Raw genomic sequence first — 27,673 nt, 5'->3', positions numbered from 1 at the left:
GCAGGGGCTTCTGGTCTGCGGCCCTGAGGGTGCAGGCAGGGGTGTGGTAAGGGGTGCAGGCAGGGCAGGCAGAGAGGGCAGGGCAGGGCAGGTGGGGGGGCAGGGCAGGCAGGGCAGGGCAGACGGGGGCAGGGCAGGCAGTCAGGGCAGACAAGGCAAGGAGGGCAGGGCAGGGCAGGTAGGTGGGCCGGTGAGCGCTGGGGTCGCAGGTGGGTGGGGCTGCTGGGGGTGCCGGTGTGCCCGGCCCTGGGGCGCGGGGGGGGTCCGGAGGGTCCGTGCTTGCGGGGCGCGCCGGGGGACGGGGCCTATGGGCGCCCCCGGGCCGGGCGTGGCGGGGGGCCCCCTCGGGCTCCCCCCCCGGCCATTGGCTGCGGCCGCGCTCGCCCCGCCCCGCGGGCCCGGCTGTCAACACGCAGCGCCTGCCGCCGCCCGCCGAGCCGAGCCGAGCCGGGCCGGGTCGGGCCGAGCCGAGCCGAGCCCCGCCCCGCCGAGCCCAACCCAGCCCAGCCCTGCTAAGCCTAGCCCCTGCCGGGCGGAACCGAACCCAGCTGGGCCGGGCCGGGCCGAGCCGAGCCGAACGGATCCGGGCCGAACCCCTTGCGGGCCGGGCCGAGCCGAGCCGAACCGAGCCGGGCTGAGCCGAACCGAACGGAGCCGGGCCGGGCCGAACGGAGCCGGGCCGAGCCGGGGCGGGGCGGGGCGGGGGTTCCATCCCCCCCGGCCTCTCCTTGACTAAATAAGGCCGATGCTGCGACCGCCGCGGCGCGCACCCAGCGGGTAGTGCGGGGGGGCCCGGCCCCGGCCCCGGCCGGGCAGGGTCCGGCCCCGGCGGGGGAGGGCCCCGTCTTAACCCCTTGCGTGCTCCCCCCCCGCATCCCGCCTTCCCCGGGGCCGGGCCGGGGCCCCCCAGCCCCGCCGTAGCCGCCCCGCCGGCGCCGTCCTTGGCTCAAGGGCAGCGGGACCCCCCGCGGCGCGGGGCCGCCTCCCCCCCGGCCCCCCCCCGTGCCCGGGGCCCGGCGGTGCGGCGCGGGCGGCTGCGCTGCCCATGGGACGGGCAGCATGCCGGTGCGGCGGGGGCACGTCGCCCCCCAGAACACCTTCCTGGACACCATCATCCGCAAGTTCGAGGGGCAGAGTGAGTGGGGCCGGGGGTGGGGGGGCGCCGGGAGCCGGGGGGGCGCCGGGAGCCGGGGGGGCGGGCGCGCGCGCGCATGGCTCCGCGCAGGGTTTGGGGTGCGGGTGATGAGGCAGCGCCCCGGCTCCTGGCCCCCGCCGGCCCCAGGGCGGCCGTGCCGGGGTCCCCCTGCCCCTCGGGGGGCCCAGCGCCAGCGGTGATGGAGACGCCGGCGGCGGCTCGTCCACCGCGGCTGCCGCCCGGCCAGGGCACCCCGGCTGTCCGCGGCCCCCCCGAGCCGTGCCGTTGTGCCGGCAGCGGGGCCTGCGGGGGGCCCCAGTGCTGGGGAGGATCGGGCACGGCATCCCGGCAGGGCTGGGCGGTGGCCCGGGGGCGATACCACCCCGTGGGGCTGAGCTGTGGGGTGTCACCGTGCTGGGGGACAGGCCATGAGCCAGGGGCTGGTGGCAGCATGGTGTCCTGGGGAGGGCTGGGCTGGCCCAGCTGAGCCTCTGTCCTCAGGCCGCGGTGGCGGGGGGGTCCCCATGGCGGGGGAGTCCCCATGGCGGGGGGTCCCCTCGGTGATGGTGGCAGTGCTGGCAGCCTTGGGGGGGCCCTCCAGGGAGTGAGTGGGGCAGCTTGCAGGTGTTCAGTCACTGGGAGCCCAGAGCCGTGGGTGGATGGAAGGATGGATGGATGGATGGATGGATGGAGCGAAGCATCCCGGTGGGGTGCTGGTCTGGGAGGGGCGTGAGGGAGTGACCCTTCCCTCTCCCCCAGGCCGCAAGTTCATCATTGCCAATGCCCGGGTGGAGAACTGCGCGGTGATCTACTGCAACGACGGCTTCTGCCAGCTGTGCGGGTACTCACGGGCGGAGGTGATGCAGAAGCCCAGCACCTGTGACTTCCTCCATGGGCCCCGCACCCAGCGCGGTGCCGCTGCCCAGATCGCCCAGGCGCTGCTGGGTGCTGAGGAGCGCAAGGTGGAGATCTGCTTCTACCGCAAGGATGGTAGGGACCTGCGCCATGTGGCCGCCGGCGGAAATTGATGGTTATTTGCGTGGGGGTGAAGGTGGCTGTTCGTTGTGTCATGGGCAGACAGACCCTCGAGTTGTGGCCATCCATCAGCTGTGCCGGGCCCTGCTGCATTGTGGGTGGCATCAGCGTGGGTGGGAGCCTGGCACCAGCAGCTGGTGCCTGTGTGCTGAAGGGCAGCACCTCTGGCCTCGCAGGTGGGGATTTGTCCTGCCTCACTGGCACTACTGGAGCTCTGCCGGCTGCCCTGGCTGCTGCCCTGACTCGCAGCAGAGCGATGGTGCTGGGGGCACCAGTGGGGTGCCAGGAATCCATGTGCCATGGGGCTGCAGCTGTGGGGTGGGAGCAGTGTGCTGCGACCCAGTGGGGGATGACGTGGGGTGTGGGGGCACTGCGCTGCCTGCCAGCAAGGACATGGGGAGCAGTGGGGGGACATGATTTGGAGCAGCGTGGTCTGAGTGCTGGGGAAGCAGAGGGGGTAGCAGGGTGGCAGCCTCTGTGCTGCTGTGCTGCATGGCTTTGCTGGCCTGGGCCAGCTCCTGCCCCACCAGCGGCCACTCAGCCTGCCTTGTCCTGGGGGTCTGGCTGCCCCATGGCTGGGTGGGATGTGGGTGCTGCGCTGCACCCAGCCCTGGAGCAAACCACTGAGGCTGTGGGGCTTAAGCCTGCAGTGGACATCGCAGTGCTGCCACACCGGAGAATGTGGTGCATGGGGGGGGTCACTGGCCAGGCTGGGCACAAGGGCCGTGCTGCACCCCCTGCCTTGCCCCAGCGCTGCCAGTCCTGGGGGTCCCTGTGCCAGTGGACGGTGACAGCAGGTGGGTGCAGCTCCACGTTGGCGGTGCTGGGGCTGCCCCGCACCGCAGCCCCATTTGTGCCTCCACCAGGTGTCCCGGCTCTCATGGCAGCTGTCCCGGCTCTCGGCACCCGGCCCTGGTTCCGGCGGCAGAGTAAACAAAGCTGGTTCCCAGCTGCTGGCCCCATGTCGGCTTTGCCGGCAGCCACCACGTGCTGCAACGATGGCTTTGGCTTCCTGGTGCCACCTGGCCTCTGGGGTGCGGGGTGCCAGGGGTCCCGGCTGGGGTGGCTGCCAGAGGCTCTGAGGACTGAGCTGGGGTGGGAGGACACCCCAGTCCCTGCCGTGCCCCTGTCCTGCCGCAGCTGGCTGCGGCTCTGCGGTGCTGGCCAGGCAGCTGGGCACTGTGGTGCCTGGCACAGCCAGGGCTGGCAGCTGGGGCAGTGGCGCCAAGGCGGGCGTACCTGGTGCCAGTGCCCTTTGGACCTGTGCATGGTGCTGGGTTCTGGCAGGGCACAGGCAGCACATGGCTGTTCCCTGCCAGCAGTGTGGGCAATGCTTTGTTAGTTCTCATTAGGGCTGTGCTAATTACCCTGCCCATTGCTTGCTGGCTGGTGTGTGCCAGCAGACTGGGACGGGGCTCAGGCTCCTGCTGGGGCCCTTGCTAGGACCCCCCAGCTGCTGTGCTTGCAAGCAGCACCCGTGCCCACCTGCTGCCTGCCTGCACTTGGTGCCTCCAGCCCTGGCTCTGGGCAGTGGTGGGCAGGCTGAGCCAGCAGCCCAGGGGTGCCTGTGCCCCTCAGCTGCCAGCCAGGATGGGACGAGGTGCCCCATCTCCAGAGAGCAGGGGATGAGATCTGTGTCCCCGGGCCGGGGGCTGCGGCCCTGGCACCAGTTGGGGGATCTGATCTGGGCTTGTGCCCCCCCAGCACTAAGGCTGCCAGGGCAGTGCTGCAGCAGGACAGCTGTCAGTCCTCTGCCAGCCCCCTCCCCAGCCTGGGCTCTTGGGTGCTGCTGTGAAACCTGTAAGCAGGCGGGATGTAGGGTCCTGGGGGTGATGTCAGTGGGGTCCCCTAGCCCAGGGCCTGACTTTGCCCTGGATGGCAGGGCTGACCCCAAGGGGGCAGCTCTGTCCTGCAGCCCCAGACCCTGGGTGGGGATGGGGCTTCCCCTGCCCACAGGCCAGCGGGGGCACCCAGGGCATGTGGCAGCAGGTGCTGGCAGTGGCTGGTGCTGCAGCAGCGCTGCCCGTGCCATGTCCCTGGGGAGCGTGGTGTTTCCGATGGGATATTTATAGGCAGCAGCAGTGGCGGGTGTGTGCAGTGGCTGGGGAGCTGCTGCTTAACTCTCTCTGTCATGGCCGGGACCTCCCTGGGGCAGGGGGCCAGGATGGGGGATCTGTGGGGACCTGGCTGCCCTGGCCCACGGGGCAGAGCTGCGTGGGGCAGGGGAGTGGGCAGGAGCAGCGTTGGTGGCAGAGTCCCATTGCCCTTGGGGTATGGGGTTTTCCTGTACCCACAGATTGGCCCTGTGTCCAGGGGGCTGGTGTGGTGGGTCCTGGCTGCAGTGGCACCACTCATGGGCATCCCCTTTGCAGTGTGCTGCAGTGCTGGTGCCGCCTGCCACGGTGGGGCTAGCACTGGGGTGGGGAGGCTGCCCACCGCACTGCGAGAGCAGGCACCGGGTGCTTGGGAGGTGGGGTCCCACCTGCTGCCTCTTGCTGCACTGGGGCACCTGAACCCCGAGCAGGGACCCTGCTGCCACTGGCTGTGGCCTTGCTGCTGGCCCTGGCATCTCCCTGGCGTGGCTGCCATTGCTCATCCCATCCGTGCCTTTGTGGTTGTGCTGAACCCCGCTCCGCTGCCCTGGCATCCCCCTGGCACCAAGCCCTGCCACAGTGCCCGGCCAGCCTGTCCTGGCACGGCCCTGGACCGCCATGGTGTGGCACACGGAAGTGCCGTGCTGTGCTGCAGGCAGGTGGCTGGGCCCTGCCGTGTCGCCAGCCGCTGCTGCAGCCATTAGTTTTGAGCGACGTTGTTTATACAGCCCTGGTGCTGCCAGGGACGCCGGAAGGTCGTGGCAGCCACAGAGGAGCCAGGGCCCTGCGGGGACAGCCTTGGGCACAGGGGCAGCTGCTGTGGTGCCACACCACATCTGGGGCAGGGAGTGGGCAGAGACCCCTGACACCCATGGCTGGGGAGGCTGATGGCCTGGAGCCAGGGCCAGCTGCAGCAGCACCTGTCCCTGTCTGCTGGCACAGGCTGGGTGCTGGCCTGGGAGCGTGAAGGAGCCGGATCAGGCCCCCAGTCCCCACCAGCCTGGCAAGAGCTGGCGCAGCCGGGTGCAGGTGCTTGCCCTGTGCCGGTGGGGCTGCCCTGGCCCAGCCAGGCACCGCGCTGGCACCGCACTTGCAGCTGGGTGGCCATGGGCCAGTAGTGCTGGTGAGGAGCATCAGTACACGGTGGCTCCCGCTGGTGTTGCCAGCGCTGCCTGGGCAAGGTCATGTCCTCACCGCGGTGGGAGCCAGGCCAGGCGCCAGCAGCCTCAGCCCCGGGGGGTGGTGGCAGGCAGCATGCCAGTGCCGGCACGGTGGGTGCTGTGGGGATGGGGATGCCAGCGGGGTTTGCATGGGGGAGCATGGAGGTGCATGTGTCTGGGTGCCCCTGCCTGGCCTTTGGGTCACAGCACCGTGGTGCAGGGTGTGGGTCCCACGGCATGGTGGGGGCTGTGCAGCAGGGAGGGGTGCGTGGTGCGGGCTGAGCTGTGCCATGGGGTGCCTGGTGTGGTGTGGATGCAGGGTGGGGTGGGTGGTGTAGGGTTGCGCGGTGCTGGGCAGGGTGTGGGGGTGTATGATGCAATGTGGGGTGCAGGGCGCACAACATGGCACAGTGCGTGGTGCGTGATGTGGGGGTGCACAGTGCACTGCAGGGCGCAGGGGTGTCAGGGTGCTGGGTGCTCAGTGTGGTGCAGGGTGGGGGCACAGGGTGCTCAGTGCAGGGAGGGATGCGGAGTGCTTGGTGCATTTGGGGGTGCACGGTAGGGGTACCGGGTCGGCGGCAGGGTGCTCAGTGCTCCCGGTGCTGCCCCCTGGCGGTCGTGGGGAGCAGCTCAGCCTCAGCTTGGCGGGGGCGGGGGCTGCAGCGTAGGGGGGTGCATGGATTTGAGGCGTTGGTCTGGAGGTGTGTGGGTGCATTTGGGGGGCGGGAGCAGCCTCCCCCCCGCGGGGTACATTCCGTCCCTGCCACTCGTGACTGCAGTCCCAGAGGCCGGGAGGGCCCGGGGGTGCAAGAGCCCCCAGACCTACTAGGGCAGGGACGGCAGCCACTTTGTGCAACTCCTGGCGCAGGGCCTGTGCCAGGCTGGGCAGGGTACTGGGGGTGTGTGGCCAGGGGAGGGGGACGTGTTGCAGGGCTGGAGGTTGCTGGGGTCTGGCTTGGGGGGGATGCTGGGAGGGGGGCTGGGGGATGCTTGGGGGGGGAAGTGGGATGCTGGGGCAGGACAGGGGGATGCTGGGGGGGGGAGTGGGATGCTGGGACAGGACAGGGGGATGCTGGGGGGGCAGTAGGATGCTGGGGCAGGACAGGGATGCTGGGGGAGGCAGTGGAATGGTGGGGGGGGATACAGGGGGACACTGGAGGGGCAAGGGTCTCAGCACAGCCCCCACCTCTCCCCCCAGCCAGTACCGCAGTACAGGCATGTGTAGGTCTGGTGTTTTGGTGCCCTGAGCCCTCAACCTTCGCCCTGGGCATCCCTGTGCCCCAAAGCCCTGCACCCCATTTCCCCACGGGCAGCTGGTGCCGGGAGGGCTGGAGGCAGCTGGCAGCTGGACCAGGGCGCATGGCATGGCATGGCGTGGCCGTCCCGTGGCGCCGGCAGCTGCTGCCCGCAGCCATATTTAGGCATAAAGCCGGCACAGCGGCGGTGCCAAGGGCCGCAGCCCCTGAGCTCAGCAGCTGGGCTGGGGGGGCAGCCGACGGGGGTGCTGCACACCGTGGGGGGGTGTGTGACCTGGGCTGGCCAAGGCCACGGCCAGACTCAGGACCCCCTGCACCTCTCCAGCCCACGTGGGTATGGGTCCGCATGCCTGCAGCCCCAGGGGTGCATGGGGCAGGTGCTGGGGGACCCTGACTCCCCCCGGAGGCCCTGCCGGCAGCAAGGTGAGGTGCATGCACCCGGCGCGGGGGTACTGCCGTTGCCCCTGCCCCGGGGCCGGCCGCCTGCAGGGAGTGGGATGGGGCTGCCACGGGTGGGAGGGCTGGAGGTGCCCGTGGCCGGTGCTGGCATGCATCCCAGTGTGGGGGATCAGGGGTATTAGGATTTCCCGCAGGAGCTGGGTACTGGGTGGGCGAGGATGAAATAAAGCTGCTGGCGGCGCAGGGTGGCCATGTGTCGGTGCCGCTAATCCCCCTGCAGCGGGTGGCCCAGCTGGGGACCCTGCTGTGGCCCATGGCGTGCCATTCTGTGCCCTGGTGTGCCATGCCCATGGCATGCCACATGCCTCCTGTGGTACTGGCCCCCTGCCTACAGCCCCACGTGCGGGCAGGGATTCCCCATGCGGGGCTGGGGATGGTGCCGGCGCCAGCTGGCGCCTGCCGTACTGGGCTCCACGGCGCAGGCTACCGGGCCCGCTGCCAGCTGGGGGGATGCCGCGTGGGGGTGCAGTGGGGGCTGCGGCTCAGAGGAGCCGCGTGGTGATGATGCAGCGCTCTGGCATTATGTGCTTGTCACCCCATCCCGTGTCCTACTGCAGCCATTGCAGGTGCTGGGGCGTCACTGGGATGCTGGGGGGGGGGGAGGCGGGGGGGAGCTGCAGAGGCCACCCCATGCATCCCCAGGGTGGACAAGGACCCCTGCAGAGGGAAGGGCAGTGGCTCCGTGGGGAAATGGTGGGGATGCGGGATGCTGGAGCCGTTACCCTGGGCTGCCTCTGCCCCACCTGCCCCCGCCCCCCCCCCCCCCAGCTGAGTTTGCAGCTGTGGCAGCAGGATTAACGCTGCAGCTGTTAACAAGTCCTGAGCAGCTTAAGCCTGGCCTGGCACCCTGGCTGCCCCCAGCGCTGCTTCCACCACAGCCACCACCTCCTGCAGGCCCCACGCTCACCCCACATGCTCTCTGGAATGTTTTTGGAGGGCTCTGGGGAATTGAGGGCCCCTTCCACCCTCTCGTGCCTCAGCGTCTCCCTGTGATGTGGCTGCAGTGGGGCTGGCATCCTGCTGAGTCAGCAAGTTCTTGCCCCCCACCCCCCACCAGGGCAGATGGCAGCAGGGGGTGCCCAGCAGGGATGGGGGGCAATGCTGCCACGGTGCTGAGCACCCCCTGCACCATAGGCAGCTGCTTCCTGTGCCTGGTGGACGTGGTGCCGGTGAAGAACGAGGATGGGGCCGTCATCATGTTCATCCTGAACTTTGAGGTGGTGATGGAGAAGGAGCACCCAGGCTCGCCTGACAAGGATGCCAACCATTGGGTCACCCCCGCCAACTGGTTCCCTGCAGGTAGGGCTGGTGCCAGTGCATGTGGCATGACTGGGGGGACCTGTGCTGGCACTGCCGTGCCAGTTGCAGCACCGAGTCCTACCAAGGTGGTGCTGATACTGCTACCACTGACCCCACATCCCGGGTGCTGTGCCAAAAGCGCTGTGCCACACAGCACGTGGTGAGGGCAGTGGGTGCCCAGGTCGCCAAGCACCCATGGAGTGGGTTTGGTGGGTGGACCCCAACCCTGACCGTGCCCCTTCCTCCCTCCAGGGCGCAGCAAGTCCTTCAGGCTGAAGCTGCCGGCGCTGCTGGCACTGGCGGGCAGCAAGCAGTCACTGCCGCAGGAGCCACCTGACGCCGTTGTCGTGGACTTCTCCAAGCAGAGCAGCGAGTCTGGTGCTGAGGAGGCCACCTCCTCACTGGAGCCCAGCTGCCTGGGGGGGGCCCAGCCTGAGGACCAGGCAGCACTGATGGGGGACAGACCCCCTGAGCCACCCGTCACCCACTCCTCGCCATGCGCCGACCGCCTGGCCCTGCACGCCGCCTTCTCCAACTGCAGCCTGGCACGGAGCCGCTCCCACGAGAGCATCCACAGCGTGCGCCGTGCTTCCTCCGTTGACGACATCGAGACCATGAAGGGCGAGGGTGACAAGCGCTGCCACAACCGCCACGCCAGCACTGGCACCAGCATGCATCGTGGCTCCAGCACTGGTACGGCACTGCTGGCACACCGCGGGTGTTGCACACACCAGTGCCAGCACCTGCAGCTTCTTGCCCCGGCGCAGCGTGTGGCCATGGGGTGAAGTCATTATGGCTGGCAGCTCATTAGGGCCAGGGCCATCTCCTGGCACGCAGGGTGCCGGGGCAGCTTTCAAGCGCAGCCGGAGGGAGCTGCCGGCAGCTTGGCAGCAGTGCCAGCACGGGGTTGCCGCGGCACTTGTCACTGTCAGGCTCCTCATTGCTGTGATGCTCTGCGCTGCCGGCAGCTCCGGCGCCTGGTGGGGCCCGGCACCTGGCATGGGGTGGGCTGGGGCAGCCTTGAGCCCCGCCCCCCGCCCCGGCACCAAGCCCCGCCCTTGCGTGGCAGGGACCCCGGCGCCACCCTGGTGTGGCTGCCCAGTGCACACCCCCTGCCTGGCTGCAGCGCATGGGGTGAGGGGCTCCCTGGCTCCCCTCATCGCGCAGCCCCCTGCCCCCCCCCGCGGTGCCCGGCCCCACCTGCTGCAGCCCATGATCCCCTTGGCAGCACGGAGCCACCAGCAATTGCCTTGTTAACCCCCAATCCTGCTAAGTGCATTAGGAAGGGAAAAATAATTATATTAATGGTAAATGATAGCAAGCTGTTGGGTCACAGCCCTGCAGCGCCTGGCTGGGGGTGCTCCCCTGTGCCGGGGCTTCTCGCTCCCTTCATCTGCCATCATGACCCCCTGAGCCCTGGGGTTCCCTGCTCCCCTCGCCCTGCTGTGGGACCCCAGCCCTGGGGAACAGCGGGGCTATGGTCCCCTATGGTGACAGTCCCCGTGCCCAGGGGCCATGAACAACGTCCGGAGTGCCCTGCTGAACTCCACCTCCGACTCGGACCTGATGCGCTACCGGGCCATAAGCAAGATCCCCCAGATCACCCTCAACTTCGTGGACTTCAAAGCGGATGCCTTCCTGGCTGCACCACCCGGCGAGAAGGAGATCATCGCCCCCACCAAGCTGAAGGACCGCACCCACAATGTCACCGAGAAGGTCACCCAGGTGAGCCCACCGGCACCTGCCACGCCAACGGAGGTGGCTGGGCAGCGCCAGAGGCGGTTGGGTGGGGCTCGGGGTATGGCCAGAGCCCAGAGGATGCTCTGCACGGCAGCTGGCTGCCGGAGCTCGCAGGGATGTGTTGGAGTGTGCAGGATGATGCTGGAGCATGCAGGGAGGAGCTGGAGCTTGTGGGATAATGCTGGAGCTCTCAGGGTGATGCTGGAATGTGCAGGCCGATGCTGGAACACACAGGGCAATAATGGAGCTTGTGGGATGACGCTGGAGCATGCAGCATGATGCTGGAGTGTGCAGGGAGGTGCTGGAGTGTGCCAGATGGTGCTAGAGCTCACTGGGAGGTGCAGGGGGCTGCAGGATGGGGCTGGGCGCTGCAGGAGGGAGCCGAGGGCAGGGCCGGGTCCCCACGGTGCCCTGGCCCAGTGGCGTGCTGGGGGGGCTGGCTTGAGCAGGGCATGCTGGGGCAGGTTGGAGGTGCAGGCTCGTGCTGGTTGTGCCACATGGCCTTTGTCATTCCCCCTCTGAGGTCCAGAGGGTCCCCATTGCTCCTCGCCCCCGGGGCAATTGGCTGGGGTGGTCCTTGCCCCTTGTGTCAGGGCGTGAGGATGGGTGGGATGGATGCCGTGGCTGGGTGGCCTGTGGCTGGGACAGACTCCACATGGCACATGGGATCCCCAGGGGGCTCCTAGTGGGGAGGAATGGGGCAGGCGCCCCCTGGGACTGGAGCATCCCTCGGCCCCGGCTCTGTCCTGGTGAGGACACAAGCCCTGGCATCATGGCAGGCTGTTCCATGCCTCCAGCTTGCCACAGCTCGTGCTGGGGGTGCCCAGGGGGCTGGCAGTGGTGGCTAATCCTTGGCACGTTGTGTAACTGCCATCTGGCTGTGGGGAGCAGGCGGCGGTGGATGCTTAATTACACCCTGATGCTGGCTCCAGCTAATGAACTGAAAGCTGCTGGGGGCTGCTGGGCTCCCGGGACCTCTGTCTACCCTCACAGGGAGGGCTGCCCGGGGGGGTTGGGGATGAAGTTGCAGGGACGGGGAGCTCTCCCTGTCCCTTCTGCCTCATCCCCAAGCCACCCAGGCAGCCCCTTGACATCCCCCCTCCCCAGGGGCCCCAGCAGCTGGCAGGGGACGGAGCTGCTTGGGTACGTCTGCCCACGCTGCTGGTCCCCGAACAGCCCCGCCCCCTGCCCTGCGTCTGCTCGCACAGGTGAGGGGGGCCCCATGCAGGACCCCCGTGATCCCATGGGGAACTCCCAGCACTGCTGCTGGGGCTCCTCTCCAGGCAGTGCTGGGGTGGGCACCCAGCCCCTCCCCCCTCGCGGGGTGCTGGGGCAGCTGCAGGACCCCTCTGCGGGGCTGGGGACCCCAGCCCCACAGACACAGGGGTGGGGCCTCCCCAAACTCCCTCAAAGCCCCCCAAACCCCCTCCCCACTCCTTGTGATGTTCTGGCTGGCCTGCCCTGTTCCTCTCCAGTGCGCTAACAAGCAAAGCATCCTGATTGCTGTGTAATTAATTCTGATGCTGTGGTGGCTGATGCTGTGTGGGCAGGCAGCAGCCTGCACCAAACCTTGGTCGTTCCCTCCTGCCCATGACCGGCATTGCCACGCAGTGCCCAGTGGGTGGGGGGGCACAGCAGCCCTGGCCCATGGTGCCAGGTCAGGGGGCTTGGCTGCGCCTCGGCTGCGCTGGGCTCCCTTGGGCGGGAGCACCCACCGCCTCCCCAGGGTGGGGTGGAGGTCCTTGCTGTCCAGTGTGTGCCTGCTGTGGCCTGGGGGACACCACATGCTGGCGTGGCATGGGGAGCGGGTGGGCCACGTAGGGGTGGCCACCGTGCTCAGGACCTTGCCAGCGGGTTGTGGGGCAGCCCCGGCTCAGGCGCAGTGAGCCACCGGGCTGGCAGCACTGGAGGGGCCAGGGCAGCGGCACCATGAATCACCCACAGTAACGGCAGGTGAAGGAGCCCACGCACTGCCCGCTCCCACACCGCCTGCTCCCAAAGCCCATGAAGGTCACCACACTGCTGGGCCTGCCAGCTCGCCGCGGCCAGCGTGCTGTGCCAGCCCGGTGGGGACAGGGACACGGACGGGGCCTGGCGTGGCTGTGTGGCTGGCGCTGGGTGGTGCGGATGGGGAGGCAGGAGGCCCCACTGCCACGCTGGGACGGGCTCTGTGGCATCTCGGCAGCTTGCGGCAGCCCTGGGGACACCCAGCCTGCTCTGGCAGGAACCCCTGCCCACAGTGTGGTGGGACAGTGCTGGTGCTGGGTGCTGCCGGCACCATGCTGACTGACCGGTCCGGACAGAGCAGGTCTCCGGTGTCGCAGGGCAATGGAGCATGTGCCACTGCCTGCTGTGACTGTGGTGGAGGCTGGGGCGGCACATCTGGGGGGACCCCCAGCCCTGCTCAGGGCTAGTGGGTGCGCCTGCCGGGACACCGGCTGGGAGGAGTGTCATCGGGAGTTGCCACAGGCCCGGGGCTCGCTGGCTGGTGGTGGTGGGCGGGAGTAAGGGTGGGGGGCGCAGGGAAGACCCCAGGTGATGGGGCAGGTGCTCCCCCGGACCCGCTGGGTGAAGATGCTGCCCCCCAGGGCTGCCCCTCGGCGAGGGGAGCGGGCAGAGGCGGTGGGCAGGCGCAGCAGTGTCTCGCTGCCAGGGCTGGGCAGCAGCCAGGGACACCGGGCACTGGCAGTGCCGGGAACCAGCCGGGGGGGGCTGCCAGCGCCTCCCCATCCCCACCCCGCCGCAGATGGGGCTGGGGGGTCCCTGGGGGTCCAGGCTCTGCGAGCAGCAGCAGGCAGGGGCACCCCAGGGAGTGCCCCCCCCTGCCCCCCGTGCCTCAGTTTCCCCGCGGGGGGTGTTTTCAGTCCCTCCCCGCGGCGTGACGGGCCCACGGGGAGTGGCGGAAGCTGGAGCCGGGGGGGCGGCGGCTGCCGGGCGGGGAGCGGGACCGGCGGAGGCGGGCGGCGGCGGGGGGGCTCGGGGGGGCGCCCGCCCGCTCCATCTGCCGCTAGCTCGGGCAGCGCCGGGCCGGGCCGGGCTGGGCTCGGCCGGGCCGGGGGGCGGCGGGGGGGACCGCAGGGCTCTCTCCGCTGATCGCGACCATGGCCCCGGCGCGGCGCGACAGCGGCGACCGCCCCGACGGGGAACGGAGGAGCGACCGCGTCCGCCGCGCCGTCCGCATCTCCAGCCTGGTGGCCCAGGAGGTACGGGGGGGGTACGGGGGGTTGTCCCGGGCTCCCGGGGCTTGTCCCGTCGCGAGTAGGTGTGGGTGTCCCGGGGCCGTTCCCACGCTGGGTTGGGGCGCAACCGGGATGGGAGGGGGCACCAGGCGTCGGAGCAGGCGGCGGCCGCGCTCCGGGGGGCTGGGGGGCAGTGAGGGGCTGAGCATCCTGGGGGGCCGGGGAGCCGCGAGAACTGTCGTGACAGCCAGGCTCCCGCCAGCTGCTGTGGGTTCCGTAAGCCAGGGTGGCAGGGGCACTGCCCACCCACGGGCACGCTGCCGGGCTCGGTGCTGCGACCGGCTCTGCCACGGCGGCTCTAGCGTGGCCGTGGCAGTGGCAAGGGGTGTTGCCAGCTGGGGCAGCATCGGGAGTTTGCAGTGGCTACCATGTCCCCAGGTGGTCCCCATGGCTGTCCCATCGATGGTGGTTTGTGGCACGGTGGCTGTGGGCTGTGTGGGTCAGCCCCGGGGCCCCTGGGTGTCTGCGTCAGCAGGTGGGGCTCGGGTGTTGGGGCGGACGCACCGCCCCGTGGGGACGTCACCCCGTCACAGGGCTCGTCACCCCGCTGTGCCACCGGTACCACAGGGTGTCGGTGCTGCTGCTGTGCTGTCCGTAGCAGGGTGCCTGCATTGCCTCCTGGCCTAGGGTGGCCACCCATCCCTGGCGCCCATGTCGGGGGGTGCCAAGGGAACCGCACCGCTGCCGCAGCTCAACGCTGTGAGTACCGGCCACTGCTGCCGAGGTGGGGACAGTCGGGTGTTGGGGTGTCCCCACTGCTGCAGCACCTGCCGTCCGCACTGCCAGGGCTGTGCTGGTGCCTTGCCAATGGCCGGTGCCCACTGCCGTGGAGAGCGAGTTAGGTGATGCGGACACTGGCACCTGTGAGGGTGGCAGGGGTGTCACAGCTGGTGTCAGGCACCTGCACTTGTGGTGGCCACTGCAGCTGTGGGGCAATGTGGGCCCTGGGTGTCAGTGCCTGTCCTGCTTTGGGTGTCCCCAAGGGTGCTGAGTCCCCCATAAGCGCTGGTGTGGGAGCTGTCAATGCTGGGCAGCACGGCATTGTTTGGTACCACGGATGCTGCGGTCAGTGCGTGTTGGGTGCCGGTGTTCTGGTGTTGGGTGTTCTGGACAGTGCTGGAAACCTGCTGGTGGGGGGTCCCTGGGCAGGTGTCAGGTGGGTGCTGGTACTAGTGTTGGGTGCCTGTGTTGGTGCTGGTGGGGGGTCGCTGTGCAGGTGTCGGCTGAGTGCCGGTGCCAGTGTTGGGTGCCTGTGGCTGTTGGGTACCTGCAGGTGCAGTTGTTGGCTGCCGATGTGGGTCTTGGGTACCTGCGGGTGCTGGATGTCGGTATCAGCGCGTGGATGCTGGGTGTCTGGTTGGGGGTGTCTGTCAGTGTGGGTCTTGGGGTCCGGGGGGGTACCAGCACGTTGACACCTGCCTGGTCTTGGTGCCGGGCAGTTTTGCCATGGTGCACAGTGTCTGCTGGGGTGGGGGGTTATCAGGGTGCTGGGTCATGGCAGGGTGCAGGTGCACCAGTGTGCCAGGTGGCAGTGGCTGGGGGTGCCGGGGGGTGGCCCCCGGCCACGGGTTGGGGTATTTGTGGCAGCAAGGGGGCTGTGCCCCGTGGGCGCGGGTGTCTGGGTCGCAGCAGGTGCCGTGCTGGGTGTCTCCGGGTGTGCGGGCTGGGTGTTGTGTGCCAGTGTCACAGCAGGTGTCGGTGTACGTGTCACCGTGAGTGTGAGGTGCTGCGTGCCTGTGCTGGGGCGGTGTATGTGTCACCGAGTGTCGGCACCACCAGTATCTGTGTCACGGTGACTGATAGGTGTTGTGTCACCGCCAGTGGTCCCACTGCCTGTCGGCATCATTGGTGTGGTATCGTGACCTGCTGGGCTGGTGTGGGTTGAGGGGCCACGAGGTCGCCATGTGCCAGCCCCAGTGCTGGGTCTGGGCTGAGGGTCTGTGCCCATGGGGTGGGTCAGGTGCTCTTGTTGTGGGTGCGGGTCTGTGACGGTGCCAGCCATGGGGATGTGCTGTCCCCATGGCTGGGGGGGCTGGTGGCTGTGCCCCTGCCATGCTGGGAGTCCCCAGCTCTGCCTGGGGCTGAGGCATGGGCTAGCACCAGGAGGTGGGGGAGCCAGGGCTGCTTCCCACTAGCAGTGCAGCCTTGGGGCTGGGGCCACGGCAGGGAGGTGGCCAGATGCTGGGGGTTGATGGTGTGTTTGGGGGAGTGGAGTGGGGTGGGGTGGGGGGTGTATCCGTGGGGCTGACAGTGCCTGTTCCCTTGTGTCCTTCAGCCATCCGTTCTCAGCTGCCAGCACAGCCAGGGGTTTCCTCAAATGGGATTTTTTTTTGGGGGGGGAGGTGTCCAGGTGGGAGAGGGGTGCAGGGTCTGTGCCACCCCTGGGGATCTGGACTGCCCCCACTCCATGCCCATGGGGTCCGGATGATCAATGTGTGCTGGGGTTTGGGCAGGGGTCTGTGGTACCATGGTACCTGCCACGTCCCTGGGGGTCTGGGGCTTGTGCAGGCTTTGGGGCCCTCTACCGCCATCCAGCCCCCGGGAGGTCCACCCTGCCCCACACAGCGTGATCCCGTGTGGGAAGGGGCATGCGAACGGCCCCTGTGCTGGGCAGGGGGGAGCAGCGTGGGGGAGTCTTGGGCAGAGGGGTCACACCAGGCTGAGTGGGGACACGGTGCTGGTGGGGCTGGAGGAGGCAGAGTGTGGCACTGCTGGGGCTGCCCATCCTGCCTGCTGCAGGCAGGGATTTGTCCCAATTTGGCGCGGCAGCTGCGTTAATTTTAGAGGCAGGAGCCGGCTGGCTGTTGGAGCCGCCCCCCCCCCGGCCCCCCTGCCCTGGCTAAAAATGGAGCCGGGCTGGCAGAGCCGCAGCTTAAAGGGGCAGCCGGGACCGGGCCACAGTCGGCTCCTGGGGCTGGGGGCCACGGCTAGGAGACCCCCAGGGCCCCCACCCGCCATTGGGTGTGCTGGAGCCTGGGGCGGGGGGGGCTGTGCCCCGCGGTACCTGCGCTCCTGCGGTGTCCTTGACCCTATGTGTCCCCGTGGGACCCCAGCCCCATGTGTCTCACAGCATCCTCACCCCCTGTCCCCCCTCACCGTACCCATGACCTCATGTGCCGCCGTGGGAGCATGACCCCATATGGCCCCACATCAGCGTGATCCCATGTGGGAAGGGGCATGTGAATGGCCCCTGTGCAGTTTCAGCACGCAGCCCCCCCCCAGCAGCGCCGCCGGGACCACCCACCGCGCGCGCCGCACGCGTGGCCTCGTCCGTCACCATCACGCGGTGCGTGGGGACACGGGTGCCAGCGGGAAACCCCTGCGCGTGGGTGGCGGCGGGTGAGCCAGGGCCGACGGGAACTGCGGCGCATCCCCGGCGCTGCTGCCGCATCAGTACGGCAGCTCCTGCGGCGCCGTGCCACTTCCCCGAGCTCAGCCCCGGGCACCACGCACCCCGTGAGGCCACTGTGGCACCTGGGGACGGGGGGTGACACTGGCTGCACGTGTACCCTCCGGCGACATCGCTTGCTGCCCTGTGGCCCGAGGGGGTGGCGGTGGTGGTAGGAGGGGATGTTTTGGCTGAACCGGCGGGGTGGGAGCCGTGTTCCCCAGCCCGTGAGCACCGCGCAGGTGCCCGCGTTGTGTCCGCGGTGTGCTTGCACGCCGTGATGCCCTGTTCACCGCTGCAGGGCCAGGCTGCGTCCCCCCGTGCCAGGCGCGGGTGCTGGCACTAGTGCGGTGCCCGGTTGGCCGAAAGATGCTGATGGGGTCAAGATGCGTCCCACCCCGTGCCGTGACAGGACAACTGCCGCCTGGGCTGGCTGCCTGTGGCCACCCGCGGCCGCACCAGGGTCTGCGCCACGGCGGCCCCGTGGCCCCGCGCCCGGCCAAGCGCCGCGCCGTGCGGCGCCGTGCCGTGCGGTTCCGTGCCGTGCGGTTCCGTGCCGTGCCGTGCGGCGCCGTGCCGCGCCGTGCCGCGCCGCGCCCGGGTGCGGGGGGTTAAGGGCTGGGGGCAGCACCGCCGTCCTGCGGGAGCGGAGCAGGCTGGGAAAAATTTCCGCCCCAATAATTTTCCTCTCGTCTGCCGGTGGCGCGTGCCGCCTCCCGCCGCTCCCGCCGAGCCGACCCGCGAGGCGCGCCCGGTGCCGGGGGCCGGAGGGGCGGCGGGATGAGCACGGGCGCCGCCGGCGGAGGGCCGAGTGCCCGGTGCCCGGGGCACGGGTGGCGGGCGGGCGGCAGGGAGTGAGCGCCGCCGGTGCGCCATGGGCCGGGGCCGGGGCCGCGGGCAGCCGTGAGGATGCTGGCGTCGCTCCTGCAGCTGCTCCAGGAGTTGCCGGGCCCCCCCGCCGCCCCTCCCCGGGCCGGAGCAGGACCCATGCCCGGCATCTCCCTCTGCGGCACCTGCCTGTGCCTTGACAGCGACACGGCCCGCTCCGCGGGGCAGAGCCAGGAGGAGAAGGTACCAGTACCGCCGCCGCCCAGCCCCGGCGAGGGGTGGTGGGTGCTGCCACACGGGTGGCAGGAGGGTCCGGGTGCTGTGCCTACCCCGGGGGACCTGCATCCTGGTGGTGGCCGCGGGTGGGCTCGGGCTCTGTCCCCCCGTGACTGCCACCGGCTCTGGGTTTGGGGTGGTTATGTAAAGCTGCCTCTCGCTCTGACCCCCGCTCGGACCACAGCCCCCCGGGGCGACCCGGCACGGGGAGCCCTCCCCAGCCCCCCCGGAACGGTGGACCCCCCGGGCTGGGGGCTGGATGGGGCCCTGCCGCGTGCTTGTGCAGCCGTGGCGCAGCTGTTGTGATGCGGCCGGTGGGCAAGTGCCCGGCCGCTGCGGGCACAGGCAGAACGGCACGGCACGGGGGGCGGGGGCTGTGGCCCTTGGCCGTGGTGGGGTGGTGGGCAAGGGCTGCGGGTCGCCCCCGTCGCTTCTCACCTGCGCCTCGGGGCTGTGCCTGCTGCCAGCTCCCTCGGTGGCGGTGCGGGGACACGTGGTGGCTGAGAGCGGGACAGCACAGGGAGCGACCCCCTCAGGGACTCCCAGGGGGCCCCCGGGATCATGCTCCCAGGCTGTGCCCCCTCAGCCGGGCAGGGCTGTGCCGGGTGTCCTGCCACCTGGTGATCTGGCATCACCCCGGCTCCCACCCCTGCCCTTGGGTACCCGGCGCTCCGTGCGGAGCCACTGGATGCAGCCGGTGGCCACCAGACCCCGGCTGCCTGAGCCTGGCAGCTGCTCTGAGCGGGTCCCGTGCGGCTGGTACCATGCCCAGCCTGGCTCTGCCTTGTGGGGCCCCGGCACCCTCTCCCCACCGCAGGGCCCCTCTGCCCCCCGGCACCCACTCACCCGGTCCCTATTTATAGCTGGTGCCCCTCGCCCCACAGCCAGTACATCTAATCCCCATGCCAGGCGGCTGGGACGGATGGGCACAGCTGCCAGGGCACAGTGGTGCCCCTCAGACCCCTGTACTTGGGCTCTGCCTGTGCATGCACGTGTGTGTGCAGCAGGGATGGGGTGGGCAGCGGCCCTGTGGGACCCAGGAGGATGGAGTGCAGTGCTGAGGGCAGTGGGATGCCGTGGGGCAGGCGAGGCAACACCTGGGGGGGGTGTGCCCCCCCATATGTCAGTACCGTGCTGGGGTGTTTTGCATGCCAGCCCTCATTTCTATGGGTGCTGCCTGCCCATCCCTGCCTGGGGAAGGACAGGGTGGGGGATGGCTTTCAGCAGGCAGCGTCCTGCTGAGGATGCGGGAACTGTCCGCACCCACTGTGCCCACTGTGCCTGCTGCACCCAGCTGTGCCTGCTGCACCCCACTGTACCAGCTGCACCCTCTGCACCTGCTGCACTCTACTGTGCCAGCTGCAACCACTGTACATGCTGCACCCCACTGTGCCCTCTGCACTCGCTGTGCCTGCTGCACCTCGCTGCATCCGCTGTGCCAGCTGCTGGAGTCCCACTCCCTGAGCTAGGACCTGGCTGGCAGCAGCCCCAGCCCTATAGCCCAGCCCTGTGGCGTGGCCGGGGCTCTGTGATGCTTCTGCCAGCTGGCCTGGCACGGGGACAGGCTGGGGCACCCGTGGCAGCCCACAGCTGCGTCACTGTGTGCCTCTGGGGCTGCCGGCCCCAGTCTGGCAGCAGCTGTGCCAGGGTCCTGCTGGAGCAGAGCTCTGGGGCGGCTGCTGCCGCTTTGGAGGTGGCATGGGCAGGGGGGCACAGGGATGTGCCTTGCCGAGGGGTAGCATCGTGTCCGTGCAGGGAGGTGTGAGTGTTTACAGGGGGAACTGCACCTGGGCAGCACCGGTGGGGCAGGGGGGCTCGTGGGTTGGTCTGCGGTGTGGGGTGGCTTTTTTCCAGCCGTGCCTGCCAACTGTCTCCTCCGCATCCCTCACCGCCAGCTCTGGGGTCATGCTGCACCCCATAGAATCACAGAATCGTTGAGGTTGGAAAAGAGCTTTAAGATCACCAAGTCCAACCATTAACACTGCCAAGCCCACCGCTAAACCATGTCCCTAAGTGCCACATGTACACTTGTCAAATCCCTCCAGGGATGGTGACTCCACCGCTTCCCTGGGCAGCCTGTTCCAGCGCTTGACCAGCCTTTCAGGCAAGACATTTTTCCCCATATCCAATCTAAACCTCCTCTGGCACAACTTGAGGCCATTTCCTCTTGTCCTGTCACTTGTAACCTGGGAGAAGAGCCCGACGCCATGTCGCAACAGCCTCCTTCCAGGCGGTTGCAGAGAGCCATGTTGTCACCCCAGAGCACCCTTGGGCCACTGGTACCCACCAGAGCAGCCCTGGCCCAGGGATACTCTGTCTGTGGCTGGCAAAGGCAACACGGGGGGGCTGGGGGGCTCAGCCCCATGGGGCAGCGGGGAGCTGCAGGAGCTGAGCCCCTGCCCACCTGCCTGCCCAGGTGCTGTCGCTGGGTGCCGATGTCCTCCCGGAGTACAAGCTGCAGGCACCACGCATCCACAAATGGACCATCCTGCACTACAGCCCCTTCAAGGCAGTGTGGGACTGGCTCATCCTGCTGTTGGTCATCTACACGGCCATCTTCACCCCCTACTCCGCCGCCTTCCTGCTCAATGACCAGGAGGAGGTCCAGCGCCACAACTGCGGCTACTCCTGCAGCCCCCTCAACGTCGTCGATCTCATTGTGGACATCATGTTCATCATCGACATCCTCATTAACTTCCGCACCACCTACGTCAACTCCAACGAGGAGGTGGTCAGCCACCCTGCCAAGATCGCCATCCACTACTTCAAAGGCTGGTTCCTCATTGACATGGTCGCTGCCATCCCCTTTGACCTGCTCATCTTTGGCTCTGGCTCTGAGGAGGTATCAGCTGCCCCACGGAGTGCCACAGTGCCATTATGGCACTGGCTGCGCCATGCCCTTTCTGGGCTGGGTGCTGTTTCAGTGCTGGGTCCTCCCCTAGGGTGATGCATGGGGGGTCCCATGTGTGCCCCCAGGCTGGGGCTGGGGCCCCACTGTGCCATGGTGGGTATTAGGGCAGTGGGTGCTGTTCCCCAGGTGCCGAGTCCTCCCATAGGGTGATGCCTGGGGGTCCTCCACACACCCTGAGGCCAAGGCTAGGTGCCTGTGGTGCCACAGTGGGAGCCAGGGCAGTGGGTGCTGTTCCCTGGGTGCCAGGTCCTCCTATGGGGTGGTTCCTGGGGGACCTGCACATGCCCCCAGACCAAGGCTGGCACTTGCGGTGTCATGGGGGGTGCTGGGGCAGTAGGTGCCAGGGAAGGCACAGGCAGCATGTGGCACTGAGCGCAGGTGCAAGCGAATCTGGGTCTGGCCCTGGGGGACCCCCACCCCCAGCACTGATGGAGCAGTGCCACGTGCAGTGGGGGAGTGGGCTTAACTGCCACCCTGCCACGCACCTCTGTGGGGCCCCCTAGCACCGGGGGGTCTTTCCCCCAGGGGTGTGTGTGGGTGGGGCACTGGGGTCACCGGAGCCTGAAGTGGGGAGAGGGGCGAGGGCTGCCTTGCCTGCAGAGAGGCTGGGGGGTCCCTGGGTTGGGGCAGGCCCCCCCCTCTCTTCTGGAGGGCTGGGTGGGAGTCTCTGTGGCAGTAGCCCTCGGTGACCCCTGCTGTGGCCCCCCTCCCCTGCAGACCACCACGCTGATTGGGCTGCTGAAGACGGCACGGCTGCTGCGCCTGGTGCGGGTGGCCCGCAAGCTGGACCGCTACTCAGAGTACGGGGCAGCCGTGCTCTTCCTCCTGATGTGCACCTTCGCCCTCATCGCCCACTGGCTGGCCTGCATCTGGTACGCCATCGGCAACGTGGAGGGGCAGCGCATCGGCTGGCTGCACTCCCTGGGTGACCAGATCGGCAAGCCCCTCAACGCCAGCAACCCCCTCTATGGCCCCACCATCAAGGACAAGTACGTCACTGCGCTCTACTTCACCTTCAGCAGCCTGACCAGCGTCGGCTTTGGCAACGTCTCCCCCAACACCAACTCCGAGAAGATCTTCTCCATCTGTGTTATGCTCATTGGCTGTGAGTGCCCCCGGCGTGCACCCTGGCGGGCTCGCTGCAGGGGCTGTGGGGGGCACATGCCTGGAGGGGGGGGCGGGGAACTGCAGGCACACATGTGCGCACATGTGTGAGTCTGGGGGTGTGTGGGTGTCCGTGTGCGTGGGCATCCATGTGAGCGTGGGGGTGTGTGTGCGTGCAATCATGTGACTGTGTGTGTTGGGGGGTGTGTGAGTGTACATGTGCCTGTGCATATGTGTGGGTGTACATGTGAGTGGGGTCATGCGTGTGCAAGCACATGTGAGCATGCATGCACGTGTGTGTGGGGGCATGCATGTGTGTGTGAGTATGCATCCATGTGTGAGTCCATGTGTGTGGGTATACATGTGCGTGTGGGACCATGCACGTGTACGTGTGGGCATGCATATGTGCATGTGAGCATGCATGTGTGTGTGTGTATGTGTGAGGGTGCATATGTGTGGGTGCGTGCGTGTGTGTGTGGGGGGTGTGAGTGTGCATGTGTGTGAGTGTGCCTGTGCACATGTGAACATCTGTACATGTCATAGAGCATGTGCACGTGTGAGCACACACTGCTGTGCCTCTGCACGCGAGCATGTGTCTGCGAGTGTGCGATGGCCAGAGCACGTCTATGAGACAGCTCTGCATACACGTGCGCGTGTGTGCACGGCTCAGTGGGCTCACGGGGTGCCTGCAGGCCTGGGCACCGCTGTGGGTGTGAGCACAGCAGTGAGGGTGGGTGCAAGGGTCACAACACCAGGGGGAGCCCAGTGGGACCCCTCGTGCCTGCCAGGGCTAGGCAGGGGGGTGTGCTCACGTGCGTGCGCAGGGCTTCCCAGGGCAGGGGGGGCATGTCTGCAGAGGTGTGCCCCCACAATGATGGGTGCCCCCCATGATGGTGGGTGCCCCGATGATGATGGGTGCCCCCACGATGATGGGTTCCCTGCACCCTCAGCCCCCATTGGCGGGGGGGGTCTGGGGGAGCGATGCTGGGGGCTGCCCCTCACACTGCTCACCCCACTGCAGCCCTGATGTACGCCAGCATCTTCGGGAACGTGTCGGCCATCATCCAGCGGTTGTACTCCGGCACAGCGCGCTACCACACACAAATGCTGCGCGTCCGCGAGTTCATCCGCTTCCACCAGATCCCCAACCCGCTGCGCCAGCGCCTGGAGGAGTACTTCCAGCACGCCTGGTCCTACACCAACGGCATCGACATGAATGCGGTGAGTGCCTGGCAGCACGGCTCCCCCCTGCCCTTCTGTGTGCCCCCATCCCGGCACCCTGTGACCCCCACCATGTCTCACAGGTGCTGAAGGGCTTCCCTGAGTGCCTGCAGGCAGACATCTGCCTGCACCTGAACCGCAGTCTGCTGCAGAACTGCAAGCCCTTCAAGGGGGCCACCAAGGGCTGCCTGCGCGCCCTGGCCATGAAGTTCAAGACCACACACGCCCCCCCCCGGGGACACACTGGTGCATGCCGGGGACGTCCTCACTGCCCTCTACTTCATCTCCCGCGGCTCCATCGAGATCCTGCGTGGGGACGTGGTGGTGGCCATCCTGGGTGAGCCCCGGGAGTCCCCTCCAGCCCCGGGCACAGCCGTGCCCCATGGGCTGACCGCCCCTCCTCACTGGTGCCTCCTCTCCCAGGGAAGAATGACATTTTTGGGGAGCCGCTGAACCTGTACGCACGGCCAGGGAAGTCCAATGCGGATGTGCGGGCGCTGACCTACTGTGACTTGCACAAGATCCACCGCGAGGACCTGCTGGAGGTGCTGGACATGTACCCCGAGTTCTCCGACCACTTCTGGTCCAGTCTGGAGATCACCTTCAACCTGCGCGATGTGAGAGGCTGCAGCGTGGGGCACCCATCCTGCTGGGCCGGGGGGGAGTCCTGAGCAAACTGGGGCTTCGTGGTGTGGGGCGTGCTCAGGGATGGGGGACACTCACACTGGGATGCCCACTGGCAGTGCTTGGCTGATAGGGGGACACGGCACCAAAAGCCCCCCAGCGTCACCCCACCAGCTTCCTTCTGCCCCCAGTCCCTGCCAGCCTGGGGGTGTTACACCTGGCTTTCCCCCCAGTCTCACCCCCTGTTCCCCGTAGACCAACATGATCCCTGGCTCCCCGGGCAGCGATGAACTGGACAGCGGCTTCAACCGCCTGCGAAAGCGCAAGCTGTCCTTCCGCCGGCGCACAGAGAAAGGTGAGGCTGGGGGGTGGTGCAGCCAGGGGGCCGGGGGGGGCCGGGCCCCGGGGGGCCATGGTGACCCGACATCTGTCCCCCGCAGACGCGGCCAGCACCGGGGAGCTGCGCAGTGGGCAGAAGACACTGCGGCTGGGCAGGAGCTGCCAGGCGCCTGGTGCCCCACACGGACCGGCCGAGTGGGAGCCCTGCCACTCCAGCTCGCCCTCCGGCTCCCCCTCCAGTGACGAGGACGAGCTGCCCGGGCCCGGGCCGGGGGCCACCGCACTCTCGCCCTTCTGCAGTGCCCGCCCAGGCAGTGAGGCGCCTGCACCCACCGAGGCCGAAGAGTGCAAGGGCAGCGATATGTGCAATCCCCTCTCAGGTGGGGATGGGGACCAGGGGGCTCAGCGTGGGGGGGTCCCTGGGGTCCCCCCGCTGTTCTTCCCCTCCTTGCTTAGGGCTCTACCAGCCCCCGCTGGCAGCTCCCGAACCCCCATACCCACAGTTGCACCCACCCTCTGGATCCCCATTCCATGCAGCCCCTACCCCCCTGCACCCCCTTTGCTTTTGCATCCCCATGGCATGCCTAGGGGAGCGTCTGCCTGCTGGGATGCATCCCTCCCTGCTCCCATGCATCTGCCAAGAGACCCTAAGGCCACTGATTCTCCCCCCACCCCCTGCTGCTGCCCTTACAGGAGCTTTCTCGGGGGTCTCCAACATCTTCAGCTTCTGGGGGGAAAGCCGGGGGCGGCAGTACCAGGAGCTGCCACGCTGCACCATCCCAGCTCATGCCGCCCTCAGCATCCCACTGCCATCCATGAACCGCCGCCAGCGTTCTGAGGTGGAGATGCGCCTTGACCTGCTCCAGAAGCAGCTCAACAGGTACTTGTGGGGCTTTAACGGCAGCACGACCACATGGGAGCCCCCCAGTCGCTCCCAACGGGGCGATTAGGGGGCTGCCATGAGGTTGTGCTGCCCCACGGCATGCAGTGCTCTCCATATACCCCGATGCATGTTTGTCTGCAGGCTGGAGACCCGCATGGCCACAGACATCAGCTCCATCGTGCAGCTGCTGCAGCGTCAGGCTGCACTGGTGCCGCCCGCCTACAGCACGGTCTCATCCCCCCACCAGCCCCCCGGCCCCCCGTGTCCACTGCAGCCCGTCCTCCCCATCACCCCCATCCAGCCGCTTTCTCAGGTGAGTGCAGCCTGCTCCCCAGACCCCCAAGTTTGGGGCAGTCCCTCTCCTGTGCCCCATCACCCCATCTTCCAGCTCTACTGCAGGTTGAGGTCATGCCTGAGCTTCCCAGGCTTGGGGCAGCCCCCTGCCTGTGCCCCATCTCCCTGTCCTCCAGCCCCACAGTAGGTTGGGGTCACCCCTGAGTCCCCCAAGCTTGGGGCAGCCCCCAGCCTGTGCCCCATCTCCCTGTCTCCCAGCCCCACTGCAGGTTGGGGTTACCCCTATGCCCCCCAGCTTGGGGAAGCCCCCCTCCTGTGCCCCATCACCCCATCTTCCAGCTCCACTGCGGGTTGGGGTCAACCCTGCACCCCCAGGCCTGGGGCCATCCCCCTCCTGTGCCCCATCTCCCTGTCCCTCCACCCCACTGCAGGTTGGGGTCACCCCGAGCCCCCCGGCTCGGGGCAGCCCCTCTCCTGTGCCCCATCACCCTGTCTTCCAGCTCCACTGTGGGTTGGGGTCGACCCTGCGCCCCCAGGCTTGGGGAAGCCCCCCGCCTGTGCCCCTGCCCCACTGCCCACCGGCACAGCCTGGCGCTGGGTGGGGGGCACACCGAGCCCCCTCTCCCATGTCCAGCTGCCCCTGCATGGCGCTGATGCCGGCTGCCCTTGCTCCCGCAGGTTCCCAGCTACCCGGTGCCGCTGGAGCTGCCGCGCACCCCGGACCCCCACGACGAGCCGCCCCCGCCGCCGGACGTGGTGCTGCTGGTGGAGCCGGCAGCCGCCGCCCCCCGTCGCCGCTCGCTGCCCGGACAGCTGCCCCCCGCGCCCGGGGCACAGCCCCTGCACAGACACTGCTCCGACCCTGGCAGTTAATGGGCAGGGACGGGGACGGGACCCCCCCGGCGCGACGGGATGTGGGACCCCTGTCCCAGGACGCTGGCCAGGCCGGTGGGCTCCAGGCCTCCGTCCCCCACGGACAATCCCTCCCGCCGCTGGCAGCCCACGGGGCGGGGGGCAGCGGGAGCCCCTCGGCTCCCCCACGTTAGTTAGCTGGCCTAACCCGGGGGACCAGGCCCCCCGCCCCGCCGCCATGCCGGCGCTCCCAGGGCTCGGCCGGCGGGACTGTCGGACGTGTGCTGCTCATCGCCTCCCCTCCTTCCTCCTCCTTCTCCCCGTAGTGCCGCAGCCCCCTCCCCAGTGAGACCCCCGGCCGGCCGGGGCCGTGCTGCCCCACGGCCAGAGCCCTCCTGGGGACACGGGGGGCAGCGTGGCAGGGGCGCATGGCAGGGGCTGCACACGCGTGTGTGTGCATTGTGTGTTTCCATGTGCTGCGGGTCTGCTTGCCTGCACTCGCCCTGTGTGTGCCTGCATGCATGTGTGTGCACATGTGTGCGTGTGCGTGCACATACCCATGTCCAGCGCCCCAGGATGCCGCGTGTGTCTCGGGGGGACTCCCGCTGAGTCAGGATGCCGGACCATGCTCCTGGGCCAGCCTGTGCCTGTGTGTATGTGTGCGTGTGTCCATATGTCCACCCAACCATGCTTCCCCGCTTGCCATGGCATGCGTGTGCACGTGTGTGCATGCATGTGCGTGTGCACACCCGTGCTCGCTAAGCCACAGCATGGGGCAGAGGTGAAGTGCATGGTGGGTGTGTGGAACCCCTCCAAGCTGTGTCCCTGTCCTTGTCCCAGCTGCAGGTGGCCCTGCTGGCCGGGGAAGTCTGTATGCCCACAGGACAGCGCTGCGTGGCTGGGGGGTGCCCCCCTTGCCAGCCACCGGTGCCCCTCCCCCAGATCCCTGGAACACCCCCCCACAGCTGGTGGCAAGGGCAGCAGGGTGCAGCCCCCCCAGCATCGCCCCAGCCTGCGGTGCCACCCTACACACAGGGAAGGGGACACCCTGGCAGGGAGGGGGGTGCAGGCAGGGCTGGGGGGCTCCTGCCCACCCACCCGCTTGCTCGCTGGCTCCTGGTAGTGTGTGCCGTGTTTGTGCCGTTGTCCCGTAACCGGGTGCCATGTGTGCCCGACCCCCCTGTTTCACACAGCCCTGCATGTCGCCTTCCACGGTAGGTGCCCCCTGCCTGCCCCCCCCCCCCCCCAATAAACCGGACAGACACCCCAGCTCTGTGTGCGGCTGCGCTGCGGGATGGGGCCGTGGCAGAGCTGTGCCCCCACGGCGGGTACCAGGAGGGGGCCAGGGCCCTGCAGGAGGGAAGAGTCCCCCCCACCATGGGGTGGGGGGTGTGATGACAGCACCTGCCCCAGGTGGGCCGTGGCCTCAGGTGCAAAGGGAGGGGGGGAGCAGCCTTGAACAGTGGTGTAATTAAATATTGCACTGCGTAATTGGGGAGGGGGGTGCGTGCCCCTCGCCCGTGCAGGCTCCAGTGCC

The 27,673-nt window shown here is 68.6% G+C and overlaps 1 protein-coding gene across 1 annotated transcript; it reads left to right on the top strand.

Annotated features, from left to right (window-relative positions):
* Nucleotides 1-439: 439 nt before the first annotated feature.
* Nucleotides 440-27,377, top strand: KCNH2 (potassium voltage-gated channel subfamily H member 2). The gene is given in 16 exon segments (XM_055806759.1): nucleotides 440-1,135; nucleotides 1,895-2,125; nucleotides 8,273-8,437; nucleotides 8,690-9,130; nucleotides 9,948-10,162; nucleotides 20,325-20,750; nucleotides 21,537-21,924; nucleotides 22,945-23,144; nucleotides 23,228-23,371; nucleotides 23,373-23,481; nucleotides 23,568-23,761; nucleotides 24,024-24,123; nucleotides 24,209-24,487; nucleotides 24,801-24,987; nucleotides 25,132-25,303; nucleotides 25,963-27,377. Coding segments are annotated over 16 exon segments (3,522 nt in total). The 5' UTR covers nucleotides 440-1,059; the 3' UTR covers nucleotides 26,158-27,377.
* Nucleotides 27,378-27,673: the final 296 nt, after the last annotated feature.

The sequence above is a fragment of the Falco peregrinus genome, chromosome 5 (assembly GCF_023634155.1).
Source record: "Falco peregrinus isolate bFalPer1 chromosome 5, bFalPer1.pri, whole genome shotgun sequence".
NCBI lineage: Eukaryota > Metazoa > Chordata > Aves > Falconiformes > Falconidae > Falco > Falco peregrinus.
This window is presented reverse-complemented; position numbering and strand designations above follow the sequence as displayed.